The sequence below is a fragment of the Rhinopithecus roxellana genome, chromosome 8 (genome assembly GCF_007565055.1).
Source record: "Rhinopithecus roxellana isolate Shanxi Qingling chromosome 8, ASM756505v1, whole genome shotgun sequence".
In the NCBI taxonomy this organism is placed as follows: Eukaryota; Metazoa; Chordata; class Mammalia; order Primates; family Cercopithecidae; genus Rhinopithecus; species Rhinopithecus roxellana.
In genome coordinates, this window is record NC_044556.1 from 56110511 (window position 1) to 56128855 (window position 18345).

The 18345-nt window shown below is 42.0% G+C and overlaps 1 protein-coding gene across 8 annotated transcripts in view; it reads left to right on the forward strand.

Annotated features, from left to right (window-relative positions):
* Positions 1 to 17337, forward strand: part of SLAMF6 (SLAM family member 6) — a 39432-nt gene extending 22095 nt beyond the window's left edge. For 2 of the 8 annotated variants that reach the window (XM_030934862.1, XM_010360743.2), the window contains 7 exons: positions 5347 to 5679; positions 10986 to 11249; positions 11689 to 11799; positions 12138 to 12176; positions 13206 to 13285; positions 15125 to 15196; positions 15545 to 17337. In XM_030934862.1, the coding sequence (XP_030790722.1) occupies positions 5347 to 5679; positions 10986 to 11249; positions 11689 to 11799; positions 12138 to 12176; positions 13206 to 13285; positions 15125 to 15196; positions 15545 to 15592 (947 nt within the window). In that variant the 3' untranslated portion in view covers positions 15593 to 17337. The other 6 variants (XM_030934861.1, XM_010360742.2, XM_030934867.1 and 3 more) reach the window with 5 other exon arrangements.
* The last annotated feature ends 1008 nt before the right edge of the window (positions 17338 to 18345 follow it).

The window sequence follows — 18345 nt, forward strand, 5'->3', positions numbered from 1 at the left end:
AAAGAAAGCAAGGCATTCTTGGAAGAATTACAAATAATTAAGTAATGGAGAACTTGTAGGTTTTATTCAAGAGTTTGCTACAATATCATCTCCTGTGAACTGTTCCCCGACAACTCCCAACTGTCCCCAGTTCATGATTCTATCAATTTGTGCTTCCGTGGAGCACATATCTCTAACAATTCAACATTTATTGAGCTAGAAAATGTGTGCTAAGTTCTAGGAATATAGAAATAATAATCAGAATCCCTGACCTCAAGATTATGGAAAAGAAAGGAAAGTAATCTTATAATTATAACAAAGAGAAAGAACTGTTTGCAATCGCATGTGTAAGTGCAATAGTGATACGAGGGCAATGTAGATGCAAAGCCCTACACTAGCTCAATGCCCAACCCACCACATCAGAACTAACTACTCATTTACCTGTCAGGCTCTTCTATCAGATGATGGACCCAGAGGACTGACAGTATTTATATTCCCAGTTTCCAGTCCAGGAACTGGTACATAAAACAGACCTAATAAATATGATCTGAATGCCATGGTTTCTGAGGTTTTACTAATTGAATTAGCATAGAAGTTAGCAAATAGAATGAATGACTTGTTACATAAACTAATTATTTCAATCTATAAAATCAATGGAACTTAAAGGAGTGTTCTAGGCAAGGGAAGAACAGCTCCTGGTGAGTCCTTGGGCCACTGAGTAAGCCCAGATCCCCTACCAAAAGGAATTGAGCTTTAGCATTATAGACAGAAAACCTCCAAGAGATGGAACGGAGATACGTCCATTCACTCAATAAATATTCAGGGGATGCTTACTATGTGCCAGGGAATGTTCAAGAATGTTCACAATAGTAAACAAAACAGACAAAAATCTTTGTCTCCATAGAGCTTACATTCTAGTGGAGAGGTGACAAAATAAAAACAAATACGCAAATTATAAAGTATACTAGATGGTAAGTCCTAGATGGTAAATCCAAAGGCAGCTGGATGTGCAAGGGTGGATGGGGGCTGATGGTGTGAAAAGAGTGGTCACACTTCCTTAAACTCTCCGAGCAGGAATGTTTGCATTAATGACTTTATAGAGGCAAAAGAGTAAGCTGCATGGATACTTGGAGGAAGTACATTCCAGACAGAAAGGATTGCAAATGCAAAAGCCCTGGCCTGTTCAAGGAATAGCCAAATGGGCTAGAGCAAAGTGAACAAGGGAGAGAATATAGGAATTAGGTCAAAGAGAGAGAGATGGCCAGATCATTTTGGTCCTTGTAGACCATTGACATGTAGCCAAATACAGATATAGAGATAGGACATTATCAGCATTCCAGGATCCTTCTTTTATACTCCCTCCTATTAACCACCTCTCCCGCCTCCTCAAAGGTAACCACTCTCTTGACTTCTGACAGCATAGATTTGTCTGTTTATCAACTTTAAATAAATAGAATCATATCATTGTATTCTCTGGTATCTGGACATTTTGCTCAAAATTTTTCTTGTGGTATTCACCCATGTGATTTAGAGGAAAAAGGAGTCAGGATGACAAATAACAGTGTATTAAAATGCTCATAGGAAAGATGTTGATGACAGCAATGCTCATGTGCCTGGAACCCATATGACAATTCATGAAAGAGAGAGGAAGTGCAAGCTCACCCAGGAGCTGAGCACTAGGACGCCAAGAGACATTTCCTCCCCTATTCAGTTCCTCTCGTAAGAAGTAAGAAACCCTCAGAAATGACAACATTCCATGCTCATGGACTGGAAGAATCAACATCGTTAAAATGGCCAAAGCAATTTCTAGATACAATGCTATTCCTATCAAACTACCAATGTCATTCTTCACAGAATTAGAAAAACTATTCTAAAATTCATATGGAACCAAAAAAAGAGCCCAAATAGTCAAAGCAATTCTAAGCAAAAACAACAAAGCCAGAGACATCACACTATCTGACTTTGAACCATACCATAAGGCTATAGTAGCCAAAACAGCATGGTACCAGTACACAAACAGACACATAGACAACTGGAAGAGAACAGAAAACTCAGAAATAAAGCCACACCCTTACAACCATCTGATTTTTGACAAGGCCTACAAAAACAAGCAATGGGGAGAGGACTCCCTATTCAATAAATGGTGCTGCGATAACTGGCTAGCCATATGCAGAAGATTGACACTGGACCCTTACCTTTAACCATATACAAAAATTAACTCAAGATGGATCAAATATTTATTTATTTATTTATTTATTTATTTTTCGGATCAAATATTTAAATGTAAAACCTCAAGCTATAAAAATTGTAGAAAAAAATAGGAAATATCCTTCTTGACATTGGCCTTGGCAAAGAATTTTTGGCTAAGTCCCCAAAAGCAATTGCAACAAAAACAAAAATTGACAAGTGGAACCTAAGTAAACTACAGAGCTTCTGCACAGCAAAAGAAACTATCATTATAGTAAGCAGACATCTTACGGAATGACAGAAAATATTTGCAAACTATGTATCCAACAAAGGTTTAATATCCAGAATCTATAAGGAGCTTAAACCAATAAGCAAAAACCCCATTAAAAAATGGGCAAAGGACATGAACAGACACTTCCTAAAAGAAGACATACAAGTAGTCAACAAACATGAAAAAATGCTCAGCATCAGTAATCATCAGAGAAATCCAAATCAAAACCACAATGAAATACCATCTCACACCAGTCAGAATGGCTATTATTAAAAAGTCAAAAAAAAAAAAAAAAGATGCTGGTTTGGTTTATGATATGATTTGATTGTGTCCCCATCCAAATCTCATCTTGAACTGTAGAGCTCCCATAATTCCCACATGTCATGGGAGGGACCCGATAGGAGGTAATCGAATCATGGGGGTAGGTCTTTCCTGTGCTATTCTCATGATAGTGAATAAGTTTCATGAGATATGGTGGTTTTATAAAGGGGAGTTCCCCTGCACACATTCTCTTTGCCTGCCGCCATGTAAGATGTGACTTTGGCCGGGCACGGTGGCTTACATCTGTAATCCCAGCACTTTGGGAGACTGGGGCAGGCGGATCATAAGGTCAGGAGATCGAGACCACAGTGAAACCCCATCTCTACTAAAAATACAAAAAATTAGCCAGGTGTGGTGGCGGGCACCTGTAGTCCTAGCTACTCTGGAGGCTGAGGCAGGAGAATGACGTGAACCTGGGAGGCGGAGCTTGCAGTGAACTGAGATTGCACCACTGCACTCCAGCCTGGGTGACAGAGCAAGACTCCATCCCAAAAAAAAAAAAAAAAAAAAAAAAACTATGACTTTGCTCCTCCTTCACCTTTCGCCATGATTGTGAGTGCCATGGCCTCCCCAGCCATGTGGAACTGTGAGTCAATTAAACATCTTTCCTTTATAAATTACTAGTCTTGGGTATGTCTTTATCAGCAGTGTGAAAATGGACTAATACACTTTTTTGACTTTTTAATAATAGCTATTCTGTCAGAATGACAGCTGGAAGAGAATAGAAAACTCAGAATACACTAATATACATTTTTATATTTTTGTATAGCCATATGCAGAAGATTGAAACTGGACCCTTACCATTCTGTCAGAATGGCTATTATTAAAAGTCAAAAAATAAAAAACAATTGGTGCTAGGTCCCACGGTGAGGTTGCAGAGAAAAGCAAACGGTTATACACTGTTAGTGGGAAATGTAAATTTTCACTGTGGAAAGCAGTTTGGAGATTTCTCAAAGAACTTAAAACAGAGCTACCATTCAACCCACCAACCCCATTACTGGGTATATAGCCAAAGGAAAATAGATCATTATACCAAAAAGACACATGCACCTGTATGTTCATCACTATGCTATTCATAAAAGCAAAGACAAGGATCAACCTAGGTTCCCATCAATGATGGATTAGATAAAGAAAATATGGTACGTATACACCATGGAATACTAACCAGCCATAAAAATGAATAAAATCATGTCTTTTGCAGCAACATGGGTGGAGCTGGAGGTCATAATCCTAGAAAACTAACATGGGAACGGAAAACCAAATACAACATGCTCTCACTTTTAAGTGGGAACCAAACACTGAACACACATGGACATAAATATGGGATTAATAGACACTGTGGACTACTAGAGGCGGAAGGAAGGGAATGGGTATGGGTTGAATAACTACCTATTAGTTAATATGCCCACTATCTGGGTGCGATATACCCATGTAACAAACCTGCACATGTACCCTCATATCTAAAATAAAAGTTGAAATTTTTAAGAAAAAGAAGTAAGAGATCCTGAGAAGGTTAGGTAATGCTTATAGTTATTTATTCATTGACCCTCTAGAACATTTCCACAGACTCTACTACGTGTCAGACATGGTGCTGAGTACTGACATGCAAAGATGATTAAGGCATGGTCAGTTAGACAAACAGGTGAACAAGACTACAAAATAGTGTGATAATTGCTAAGAATTTGGGAAAGGATGCTAAGGAAGCATCTTCTTTAAAAATCATTGTGACCATTTCACCTTTTTTGCTTAAACATTGATAGTTCTAAATAAGCTCACAAGAATGTAGCCATCATGTGTTACTATGAAATTATATATATATTATTTCTATATGTATCAATTTTGTCTCCTTCTAATCTTTCTGAGAGAATAAAGAAAAATATTCTGGTATAATGAAAAGAACACAAAGTCACTGGAGTCAGAAGACCTGGGTTTGAATCCTGACTCTGCTATTCTTTAGCTGTGCGATCCTGGGAAAATTAGTTAACCTTTCTGTGGCTCAGTTCCTTTATCTATAAATGGAGTAATAATGTCCATCCTGCCTGCCTCACAGATTGTAGTCAGCATCAATGAAATAATGTATAAGAAGAACTGACTATCCTATAAATCCCTGATATTAGTCCCTGTTTCCAGCCTTCTAAATTGCACAAGCCTACTAAGATGGATACACAGTAGGTAATCAGTAAATATCAGGCTTTAATTATACTTTATTAGCAAAGACTTGCAGTTTTTGGAGTCTATAGTTTCCTGTCCCCCTCAACCTAATGTCTGAGGAATTCAGAGGCTGGGGTCACAAAGTATAGTTATGACCTAGGAGTGACCAGCCAGTGTAGAACCCAGCGTGGACTCAGCCATTTTCATCTAGACTAGCTGCCTACTAACCAAGAGTGGCTGACATTTTGCTAGAGGTGAAGCTCTGGGACTGTGATTATTCATTTAGAACCATCTCCTTATGCTTTCCTACTCTGTCATATCTCTGAGTTTTGGTATCAGAGAGCTCTAACAGACTGGCAGAGTTAGGTGAAAGGGTGCAGGACTTGGCAGGGAGATTGTCAGGAACATTTGTAAAACCTTTCCTTCTGTGTTTACAGGGAATCTAATTTCACAAAGCCGCTCAACCCCACTGATGGTGAATGGGGTTCTGGGGGAGTCAGTAATTCTTCCCCTGGAGTTTCCTGCTGGAGAGAGGATCCAGTCCATCACTTGGCTTTACAATGGAGCATCTCTTGCCTTCATAGTACTCTCTGAAACCAACAGTCCAAAAATCCACATGACTCATCCTAAACAGCAAAAGCGACTGAACTTCACCCAGTCCTACTCCCTGAAACTCAGCAACCTGGAGATGGAAGACACAGGCTCTTACAGTGCCCAGATAACCACAGAGACCTCTGCAAAGCTGTCCAGTTATACTCTGAGGATATTCAGTGAGTCAAAATATGGGGTTTAATTCCATATGGACTGAAAAATACACATGTATTTCAATCCTATGTGACTTCAAATGTGCACTGTCACCTAGTGGTAAAGAATATGGCATTTGGAGTCATTGAGTCAGTGTCAACACAATGACATTGCAAAGCCAGTTAATGACAGAGCTGAGGACAGAGCCTGTCTTGTGTCCCAGCTCAGAATTACTTCACTCCAGTAAAATGGTCTTCTTCAATCAGAAATGTAGCAGAAGTAATGGAAATCAAATATTTATGATAGTGTTGCCTTGTGCATTACATGTGCTTGCCATGTAATTCTCACAAAGCCTCCATGAGGTAGGTACAGATCTTATACCCTTGAGGCACAGCCTCAGTCACAGTGATTTGCGTACAAGTCACAGGGATAGTAATGGCAGCACTTCCCACATAACTACCTGCCACAACACCTCCCTTTTCACAAAGGCTAGTCTGACCCAGTAGAGTGATCTGTGTATAGAACAGTGGTCTACCTAGAAAGTTCTCTGCAAAGATAGGCTGATAATGAGAAGCATCCTTTCTGTCAAGTTTATTTAATTTTTAACAATATTTTCCCCCGATGGCTCATATTAATCACCAGTCAACAATCTGCCTTCCCAAGATTAAAAAGAATGAAAATGTTATCAACATAAAATTATGGAAACTATAATGAGGTTGCTTATGAGTCAATATCAGAAAAATACCTCTCTAGCAACCAGTGATATTCAGAGATGCCATTAATGGCTTTAGAATAACGACTTAGCAGGAGATTCAAGCATTAAATTGTCAATCAGACCAGAAAACATTAAAAACCACTGAAATTCTATAATTCTTATCCACTTGAGGGCCTGTAGTGTCTAAAATTCACTCAGAGTTCTTTGGGTTAAGACATGGTACTCAAAAAAGCACTGTTAAAATAAAATGTCTCCACAGACAGATTACAAGTTAACTTTTAGTATCCCCTGAATATTTGGCAGGTTTATCATGTTAGATTAGTCAAAGGCATGTCCTTGAAGAATTGAACACCAAACAGGTAAACGTAATGGGAAAGAGGTGATGTCTGGAAAACTTCTATACAAGCAATTCTAACTAAAAAGGAAAAATCACCCTGGGGCAATGTATTACTTTCCTGAGGCTGCTGAAATAGAAATACCATAAAGTAGGTGGCGGAACAAATTCATATTCCCTCACAGTTCTGGAGGCCAGAAATCCAAAATCACAGTGTGGGCATGGCTTTGCTCCCTCTGGAGGCTGTAGGGGGCAATCTGCTCTTTGCCTGTCCCATCTTCTGGTTGCTGTCAACATTCTCCTTGGTTTTCTTTCGCTTGTGGCTGCATCACACCAATCTCTACCTCCATAGTCAGGTTGCCTCCTTCTCTTCTGTCTGTCTCAAACATCCCTTTGCTTTTCTCTTATGAGAACACTTGTCATTGGGTTTGGGGACTATCCAGATTATACTGGATAATCTCATATAACTTAATTCCATCTGCAAAGACCCTTTTGTCCAATAAGGTAATATTCAGATTCTGGGAATTAGGACATGGACAGATCTTTTGTGAGGTCATTATTCAACCCACTACAGGCAGAATCACTTTGGGTGACCAGTAATTATCAAGGCAGTGTAGGACACTGGAGAGAAGAGAGACTCATCCAATGGAAAGCCTGAAATGGGTACCAGGCTTCATCACGTTTGCTGAGATAATATTCCTCTAACATTGTTGAGAAGACCAGGTATGACTTATCTTGCAACAACCACCCTCTTGAGGCTCAATGCTGATCTCTTTCAGGGATTTTTAGAGTGCCGTCTCCTTCAAAGGCACATACACAAAGAACTGTGTGAGCCACACCAGGTAGTTTTACAATAGTGCAAAGGAATTTCTTTTTTTTCTTTTTGAGACGGAGTCTCGCTCTGCCACCCAGGCTGGAGTGCAGTGGCCGGATCTCAGCTCACTGCAAGCTCTGCCTCCCGGGTTTACGCCATTCTCCTGCCTCAGCCTCCCGAGTAGCAGGGACTACAGGCGCCGCCACCATGCCCGCCTAGTTTTTTGTATTTTTTTAGTAGAGACGGGGTTTCGCCGTGTTAGCCAGGATGGTCTCGATCTCCTGACCTCGTGATCCACCCGTCTCGGCCTCCCAAAGTGCTAGGATTACAGGCTTGAGCCACCGTGCCCTGCCAGGAATTTCAAGTTATAAGTTATATAGATTTGATTTTTAACATTGCTCAATCTCTTGGTATGTGCCAGGATATGAATGGCAAAGATTTGATTTTATGGGCCAATACCAATTAATTAGGACTGACTGCTAACATGGTTTGGCTCTGTGTCCCCACCGAAATCTCATCTCGAATTGTAAACCCTACATGTCAAGGGAGGGACCTGATGGTTGCTGATTTGATCATGTGGGAGGTTTCCCCCATGCTGTTCTCATGATAGTGAGCTCTCATGAAAGCTGATGGTTTTAAGTGTGGCACTTCCTTGCCCTTTCTCTCTCTCTCCTGCTGCCATGCAAGACACGACTTGCTTCCCCTTGCCCTTCCGTCATGATTGTGAGTTTTGCTGAGGCCTCCCCATCCATGTAGAACTGTGAGTCAGTTAAACCCCTTTTGTTTATAAAGTACCCAGTCTCAGGTAGTATCTTTATAGTAGTGTGAAAACAAACTAATACAACTGCCTAGAGTTCAATATTAAGAAAATGTTGAAGCCATGATAAGTTTATTAATTGAGTCAACAATATTTGTTAGACATGGATAATGTCCAAGGCACTGTTGTAGCACCTGGAATACATCAGTGAGCAAAACAGACAAAGATCACTGTCCTCATGGAGCTGACATTCTGGAAGGGAAGTAGAGGCAGGTAACAAACAATTCACATATCATATAAACAAGTGATATAGCATGTAAGAAAGCCCTGAATGGTATAAACAAAGGAGAGATTAAAACAGCATAAGAAGCATCAAGAGTGCCAGGGAGCAGGGGACAATTTTAAAAGGAGTGATCAGAACAAGCTTCATTGAAAAGATGACATTTGAGCCAAGACCTATTGGAAGTGAGGAAGGGTGCCATGCAGACAACCGGAAACCACGCTGTCTGGCATAGATAGCAAGGTCCCCTGTGCCTAGCCTACTGAAGAAACACCAAGGAGCCCAAACATCCAGGAGCAGACTAAGGGGTAGGTAATAGAAAATGAGGCCAGAAAGGAAACAGGGGCCACATCGCATAAGGACTGCGCCATCACAAAGACTTTGGCTTCTACTCTCAGTGACACTGAGAGCCATCAGAAGGTTTTGCAAACAAGTAATATGATTTGACTTACTTGTCTAAAGGATTCCTTTGGCTGCTGTGTTGAGAATAGAGTTCAAGGGAGAAGGGTAGAAGCCAATGGCCCAATTAGGAGACCATTGCAATAGTCCATACAAGAGTTGATGCTAGCTTGGATCAGGGTGGTAGCAGTGGAGATGGTGAGAAGTGGTTGCATTTTGGACATATTTTGAAGATAAAGCCACCAGGATTTCCTGATGTGGGAGTATGAGATGAAGATATGAGTCAGCAATAACTCCAGGGGTTTTGGCCTCAATGATAGGAAGGATGCAGTTGACAACAAGTCAGATGGGGAAAACTGTAGGTTGAGAAGGTTTGGGAGAGAAAAACAGGAGTCCTTTAGACTCTACCAAGTTTGAGATATACTTACACACTTACATACATGTGGAAATGTCCTTACATATTCATTAAGTGGAAAAAGGTAGCAAGATGGATTTTTTTTTTAGTTCAGCCATCAACATTGGATGAGGAAGATGTGACTTTCATGCCAAATATTTGCTATCCCTGTACCAGGCACTGTCTCATTTATTCCTCAAAATTACCTAAGAAGTGGGTATTATTACCTGGTCTTACAGATAAGGAAACTGAGGCTTGGATATAGGAGTAATTTGTCCATGGTCATGTAGCCAGTAAATTACAAAGCCATGATCTTTTTTTTTTTTTTTTTTTTTTTTTTGAGACAGAGTCTCGCTCTGTCGTCCAGGCTGGAGTGCAGTGGCCGGATCTCAGCTCACTGCAAGCTCCGCCTCCCGGGTTTACGCCATTCTCCTGCCTCAGCCTCCCAAGTAAGCTGGGACTACAGGCGCCCACCACCTCGCCCGGCTAGTTTTTTGTATTTTTTAGTAGAGACGGGGTTTCACCATGTTAGCCAGGATGGTCTCGATCTCCTGACCTCGTGATCCGCCCGTCTTGGCCTCCCAAAGTGCTGGGATTACAGGCTTGAGCCACCACGCCCGGCCCAAAGCCATGATCTTAATTCAGGTCTTCCTGACTCCAAATCCAACACTTTTCCCATATATGAAAACTCTGTTCTGGTAAGATTTCAGTACAGATACTCCATAACCCCTACTCAACTAAGCTTAAAGCACTACTCGGTCTCTTCTAGTCACAGAATTGGAGTCATTCTCTTCCTGGTTGGGTCACCTTTACTTCAAACCTTAGGCCAAGGCTAAGTCAGTGGCCTTTTCTGTTTTGCTCCCATGTTCCCATTGGTTCACAGTTACGTCTTACTAGGCAATATTTCCTGGTCTTTGCTCTCAGAAATATCTGCATCACGTCTTCTCACATGCCTAGATATGCTGCAATTCTTTGCTCCCCAGAATTGCCTGCTTGCTCTCTCAGCTTCTTCACTTCTTCCTCCCCCAGTTCTTTGGTTCTCAGCATTTTCCTTTCTCTCTTGCTGACCTTCTACATCTGAGTCTCTTTCTCACTATTGGAGCCAGCTTTAGATACAGTGAGAACCAGGATCCCCATAGATTTAAATTCCCCAAGGAAGTGATGCTTCCATCTTCCACCCCAGTTAGGTAATTCTGATAGCAGAGGAAACAGGACTCTTGCACCTGGTCTTTTGGCTTCTGACCTCACTGAGGTGCCCTCAGAATTCTCGGCTTGGTCTCCAAATTGTCTTTACACAGGGGCAGAGTGCAAGTACTAGAAGAGACCCCAGGGATAAACTGGAGCCCAGAAATATAAAATGACCACCCCAAAACTATCCAACTAGTTGATGGAAACCTCAGTCTCTCCCTTCCCACTTCTTCTGCTGGCTATCCTGTCCCATACTGATGTCCCACATCATTTGGTCATCCCAGACCTTGCTACCATCAATTGGGCAATAAAAGCAGAGTCCTTTACAGAGTCTACAGACCATAATATACAGCAAAGGTGAAATACAAAACATTGAGGTGAAGGATATTTTTCACAGGGGGCTGAGCCAAGACATTTGTCCTTAATCTGGATCTTATTTTTCTGCAAACAGGACAACTGAGGAACATACAAGTTAACAATTACAGTCAGCTATTTCGGAATAGGACCTGTGAGATCCATCTGACTTGCTCTGTGGAGGATGCAGATGACAATGTCTCATTCAGATGGGAGGCCTTGGGAAGCACACTTTCAAGTGAGCCAAACATCACTACCTCCTGGGACCCCAGGATTTCCAGTGAACAGGACTACACCTGCATAGCAGAGAATGCTGTCAGCAATTTATCCTTCTCTGTCTCTGCCCAGAAGCTTTGCGGAGGTAACAGCTTGCCTCAGGTCTGAGAGCCTTGAGCAGCTGTGGGGTGTAATGCGTCCTCACATCCTACATAATTTCCAAAACAGTGGCCCAGTGGGAGGCAGAAAATGCTGCTGGGAGGGGACAGATGCCCTCTGGCGCTCTGCATCTCTCAGTACTCCCAGCAGATTCTCCTTCCTTCCTCTCCATTCCCCAACCCCTCCTCCAACCCACTCAGAACCCAAAAGCAAAGGCCTGGGAAGGTACGATTGCTTTCTCCCCACCACTCCACTGGGCCCCACCCTCCCCTGCCTGCCACATAGGACTCTCACCCCAAAGCCTCTGGGTATAAATAAACCTACCTAGCCCCCAAATATGGCCTAGAAGAGGCTCCATGAAGGCTCCAAGAACAGTGGGTCTCACTTGATGTGTCTCAAATGTCATTTCTTTTTTCTCTTTTCAGATGTTAAAATTCAATATATAGATACCAAAATGATTCTGTTTGTGGTTTTTGGGACATGCATAGTCACCGGTTTCATCATAGTGCTGTCACTTGTTTTGAGGAAAAGAAAAGGCAGGTTTCCTTTCTTCCTACTTGTCTCCTCTCCAGGGTTCCAGGGATTGAGAGTTTGGGGCCTCTGATTCCCAAGGATCTCTTGTGGAGGACAGGAGGAGGGAGGGAGGCTGCAAACCCCGGCTCAGCTAGTCCACTGAGATGATCCTGGGGTGTGATCTTGCACCTGCTAATATCCTCAGAGAAATATCCTACAGGGAAAAGTAGGACCCTGTCTCAGGGCTGCTTGCCCTTCCTTTTGGGTCCCCTCCCACCACATCCCAACACTCATGGGGTTGGGGGTGAAATGCCTCTCCCACTGCTGTCACACATTTAAATTTTCTGGTTTTATTTTTCAGATTCTCTACCTTTGTCTACTCAGCGAACACAGGGCCCTGGTGAGCATTCAGACTCTTAACTCTCCATCATAAAGCAGATGGGAAGAGCCAAATGGAAGAGAAAGGGGGATGGCAGAGGGCTGGATAATGACAGAGGAAGGAGTCAGAATGTCATTACTCAGACCACATGGTGTGAGGGGAGATGACCTGTAATCATGGGTCCTACATGGTTCACAGGCACAGGCATGTGAACCAGTCACTCACACAGTCTCTCTTGGTGATATCAGGTTCATTCACCACCCTGCTGATGGAGACACTAAGTCCCAATGAAAGGGATCATCCCTCGTCACCCAGCAAGTCCAGGGCACAGGCAGGATTAAAGCATCCAAGGCACAAAACCAAACTGTCTGACTGCATCATTACTGTTGAGCCAGGGTTTTGGCAATGGATAGACACAGTGGAAAGAGAAAACATGATATAGAAACACAAACACAGGCTCTGGACTCAGATTGGCTTTGGGTCTCATTTCACGCATGAGTGATGCATGACATCGCTTGTAAAGGAAAAGGCATAAGGTCTGAAGCCAGAAGACATGAATTTGAGTTCCTGTTTCATCACTGCCTGTATGGCTTTGCACAAGTCAGTTAAGTTTTCTGAGCCTCCAGCTCCTCATCTCCAAAATAATCAAATCCACTATAGGGACCTCTGAAAAGCTTAATAATATCCTGTATGTGAAATAACTGGCTTGTTATGTTTGCCAACAAGGTGTCTTTAGCCCTTCCATAGGCAGTGCTATTTGGTCCCAGGAGCTTCCTGACCCACATGTGAAGCCTGAGGGAGACTCTGAAGCTTTAGGGGACCTCAACACCACCTCCTACCCCAAGAGATGTGGTCAGAAATAGACCACATGACTGAGAAGGTTCACCCAGAACTCCAAAGACTGTCAAGAATGAGTGATCCCTCAGGAAAGCAGGTGCTTCAAACACCTGCCTATCTGGGGACACAGTGGGCACTGGGGAGGGCGAGGTCCTGGGAGAGCAGTCCCAGAGTCCTTCTGCCATTGACTGTGCCTTCCTATGTTAACAGCAGAGTCTGCGGGGAACATAGAGTATATTTCAGTCTCTCCAGTGAACAACACTGTGTATGCTTCAGTCACTCATTCAAACAGGGTGAGTCCTTTCAGCTTTATATGCCATTGTGTTGTCAGTTTTACAGCCATTGTTCACAAACTTGTCACCATAACCATCTGACTGATCAAATGACCATTGAGGGGAGGAGAAGACAGCCACAGCAACAGGGGCAGCAAAGTTATGTGCTAGACCACTCTGGTGTCTGCCGTTCTCACCCTTAAGGGCATGTTTATTCATACCCTGCTTTACACCGTTTTCCAGCTGCTTGATACATCAGTAAGTTTTGTCCCTTCAGCTTAATTACAAGCTGACTGAAAGTACAAATTATGTCTTCCTCTCTCTTGCCCTGTATCCTAGCCTAATGATCAGTAAATACTTGCTGAATGGGTCAGAGTTCCACTAAGTTTGAAAGTTTCCTATGGACATAGTTCCATAGCAGGGGACTGACTTCTCACTGTGGATGTAGGGGTCTTAGGGGAGCTCAGAAATAGTCTCTCAAGAGGGGAAGGGGGCACAGTAGAGGCCACTAAACCATGAGTAATGTTTCACTCCTCCCCTCTCATCTACAACATAACAGGATGGCCTTGGTCAAGCATCAGCAACTCATCTGTCATGCATCCGCAGCTCCCCACCACCCCTAAATAAAGGACCTGCAGGTGGCACGTCTCTAAATAATACTATACATTTTGAGAGGCCAGTTTTCATGTCTTCTGAAAAATAAGCCAGGAAAGCTTAGCATTTTCCAAATTATGTAAGCAATGATCTATCTAGAAATCTTGGATTCCCTTCACCTATATTTGCAAAATATGCTCCTTGATGAGAGAGAGCAAAAAGGGGTACTCTCACTTGCTCAGACATTTCTATTGCCTTTGCAAATTCCTCTTGAAGACAAGTTAACTCACACTCTGACAAACCAAAACACTAATTTCCCACAAATGTGTTAGCTTTCTGTTTAGCAAAAAGGAAAAAAAAAAATGTGCTTTGGAGAGTGCAGTGGCGCAATCACAGCTCACTGCATCTTAACCTCCTCAGGCTCAGGTGATCCTTTTTCCTCGGCCTCCTAAGTAGCTGAGACTACAGGTGCGCACCATCACATCAGGACAAATTTTCTACTTTTTGTGGAGACAGGGTTTCGCCATGTTGCCCAGGCTAGTCTCAAACTTCTGCACTCAAGTAATCTGCCTGCCTCATCCTCCCAAAGTGTTGGGATTACGGGCATGAACGATTGTGACCAGTCGAGGTCTTGATAATTCTCTAAATACTTCTTTAATTTAAAGTGTCAAAATCTTTGAGTAGATTCTTTGAGGGGCGTAGGGACTTCTGCTATTATTTCTGTAATGTGCATTCCACGCAGAGTCGTTCTTAAGGCCAAGTGTTCCTATTCTACCCATTCCCCATGCTTGAGGAGACCCCAATGACATGATGACCAGGCAGTTAGAATTATAGCAAAAGATGGAGCAGGCAAAATGGGCAGTTTCAGTCATAACTAGTAAAAATTTGAGACAAAACATATAATATAACTATCTGGTATATAAGTTCTTTCTTAAAAAATGGAGGAAGGAAAGTAGAGGTGGACAAAGGACAAGAATACTTCCTTCCCTTCATACAGCAAGGCTGTCTTTCTCTGGCTCTTGAGCCCACTGGTTTGCTGCCATGTTGCTCTTCTGTTTGGGGCTCAGGAAATGCCACTAAACCCTCACAGATTTGTTAGCTAGTGGTGCTTGGTCTTCCACTAAACATTCCCCGGCCTTCCTCTGAAAGAACTTTGACATATTCTCTTTTTTGTCACACAGTCTTTCCTAAGAATATATCTATATATATCTATGCATTAATCTCTTTGTCTTGGTATAAGTCAAACTGGTATGATTCTTTTTACAGGAAACGGAAATTTCAACACCTATAAAAAATGCTACTGTCACAATTTACTCCACAATTAATCATTCCAAAGAGGTAAACTCATGATTGCTCCACGTTTTTATATTCTTGCCTCTCTCCACAGACCTATGATTTTGCAAATAAAGTAAAAATAAAAGGGTCATCTTACAGATGCACAAACACCAGCAGCATACGGAAAGTCTTGGGACATCACCAAAACATATCCAACAAGTTATTTAGTGTTAGGGTCACCATGCATAACCGAGTTTTCAAATTACATTTTTTTAATTTAATCCTGCCCTGTGCTGTCAATATCTCTACTATCTGCCTGTCAGTAGTCTCCAATCCTCCTCTGTAGTTATGAGGGGTGGGCTGAGGTTCCAGTTCCAATTAACCTACTTCATCTTCCTCTTTTTCCCACAGAGTAAACCCACTTTTTCCAGGGCAACTGCCCTTGACAACGTCATGTAAGTTGCTGAAAGGCCTCAAAGGAATTCAGGAATGACACATCTTCTGATCCCATGAGAGAGAACGAAGAGCAGGAAGCTTGGTTCCTATTGTTCCTGGCAAAGGAATTTGAATATCTAGGATAGGATTATCATCTCCTCTCCTTCAGATTTAAAACTGCTCACCTGGGTCAAACACCTAAGGATAACATCATTTCCAGCATGTGATTCAAACAATATATTCCAATCCACTTCAGGCCAAAACATGCTAAAGATAACACACCAGCACATTGACTCTCTCTTTGATAACTAAGCAAATGGAATTGTGGTTGACAGAGAGTTTATAATCCAGAAGACAACCATTTCTCTCCCTTTAGAAAGCAGCAGGATTGACTTGTTGAGAAATAATACAGTGTGTTGGTTATATGTGTACTCTCTGGAATTAGATGGGCCCTGCTCATATCCTGATACAAGTTGAGCATCCCTTGTCTGAAATGCTTGGGACTAGAAATGTTTCAGATTTCAAATTTTTTTCAGATTTTGGAATATTTGCATTATATGTACTGGTTGAGTATCCCAGATCCAAAAATCCGAAATTCAAAATGAGTATTTCCCTTGAGTTTCATTCATGTCAATGTGGTGCTCAAAATCTCAGATTTTGGAGCATTTTGGATATTGGATTTTTGGATTTCGGATGCTCAACTTGTACAGTGTTTATTAGACGCATCTCCTGGGACATATTGCCTAACCTCTTGGAGCCTTAGTCTCCCAGACTGAAAAAGGAACAGGATGGTATCACATCAGTTCCATTGTTTGAGCCAAGAATCTAAGTCATCCCTGGACTCCAGTGTCTTTGTCACCACGCCCTTTGGACTCCACCTTAGAAATATTTCTTGGACCTTCCACTGCTCCCCCAACTCCTTGACCACCATCCTGTATCCCACCATCACCACCTCTAACCTGAATCCTACCTTAACCTCAGAACAGTTCTCCCCACTTTTGTTCTTGTCCCTCTCTAACCTCCTCTCCACAAGACTGCCAGAGTAATGTTTTTAATATAAATTGGATCCTTCAGTTGCCTGCTTAAAACCCTGAAGGCTTCCCAATGCACACGAAAGAAATATATTTTCCACGGCCCTGGATGGTCTGGCCCACCTCCAGCCTCAGCTAGCTTTACCCTTCTGACACTCTCTATGTAACCTCCCTGATCTTCTTTCAGTTTCTCTATTAAAGGAAAAGTTCTTTGTGTTAATTATTTACATCTTCCTGCAGGCCTTTCCTCTGCCTGCTGGGGTCCTCCTATTCTTTATGCCTTAATTTAAATATGTCACCTCCTAAGAGAAACCTTCCCAGACCACTGTATCTAAAATGAATCTTCTAGGCTGGGTGTGGTGGCTCACGCCTGTAATCCCAGTACTTTGGGAGGCCAAGGTGGGGAGATCACTTGAGGTCAGGAGTTCAAGACCAGCCTGGCCAACTTGGTGAAACCCTGTCTTTACTAAAAAATACAAAAAAGTTAGCCAGGTGTGATGGTGCACCCCTAAAATCCCAGCTACTTGAGAGACTGAGGCAGGAGAATCACTTGAACCCAGGAGGTGGAGGTTCCAGTGAGCTGAAATCGTGCCAATGTACTCCACTCTAGGTGACAGAGCAAGACTCTGTCTCAAAAGAAATAAATAAAACTAAACAAAATAAAGTAAAATAAAATAGATCTTATTATTCTGTTATACCTTCTATGTCACTTATCGCATCATTAAACAGTTATTTTTACTTTGTTAACATCTATTTCTCCCACTATACCCTAAGCTCTTCAGGAACAGAGACTGTTTTGTTTATCACTGTAACCCTAGCACCTAGCACAGTATCCAGTATATGGCAAGTGTTCAAAACAAATTTTTAGTAAATAAATGAATATGTAATGGGGTTTTGTGAAAATGAAATAAGACAATACACCTGGAATCCTTAGCATAGCTCTCAGCCACATAAAGAAGTTCAATAAATGGCAGTCAGCATTGTTGGTATCATTACTGATATAATTAGTACAAATTAATAATAGTACAAATTAATTATTATTACTGAATTACACAGAATCATCTCACAAACCTTCAGCACAACAAGACATATGACAAAGACTAGCTCTCAAGACCACAAGATTCAAAGGGAAGGGGTTGGGGAGTTGCAGTGGGGATGAACTGAAATAATGGCTGAAAAGAATAGAAAAGAAAAACAAAGCTCATCAAAGTTAATTAATCTCAAATGTTAGCCATCAATTACATCATTAGTCAGTGGAGTAGGACAAGACAGGGAAGTTTAATCAAGAAAAAGGAAGAGTTTCCAAGGAACAGGTTCATGGAGACTTCAAAGAAAAGAGAAAAAAGAGGGTTACTGCCATGTTCATGCAAGATGACCTGAAGCTCAGGGGAAAGCTCACTGGGCAGGTAAGAGAGTGCTTTCCTTTCAAGCAGACCTCCCCCCCAAAAAGTAGTAATTTGTGTGTGTGTGTGTGTGTGTGTGTGTGTGTGTGTGTGGAAACTTTGAAGACTTCCAAGCTTCTTCAGAGGAGGAAAAGGAATAATCTGTAAAGTCAGTGCAGGTAGAAAAATATTTGCAACATCTAGGGTGCCCAAAATCAGCAAGAAAATTAGGGGATATGTCACGGAAGGCACTACTAATTCATCTAGAGCAGGAAATCTACCAGAATCTACCCTGAGTCTGGACTGCACTGGGGAGGATCACAGACAAAACAAAAACTAAGGGCATATCTGTGGATATCTAAGA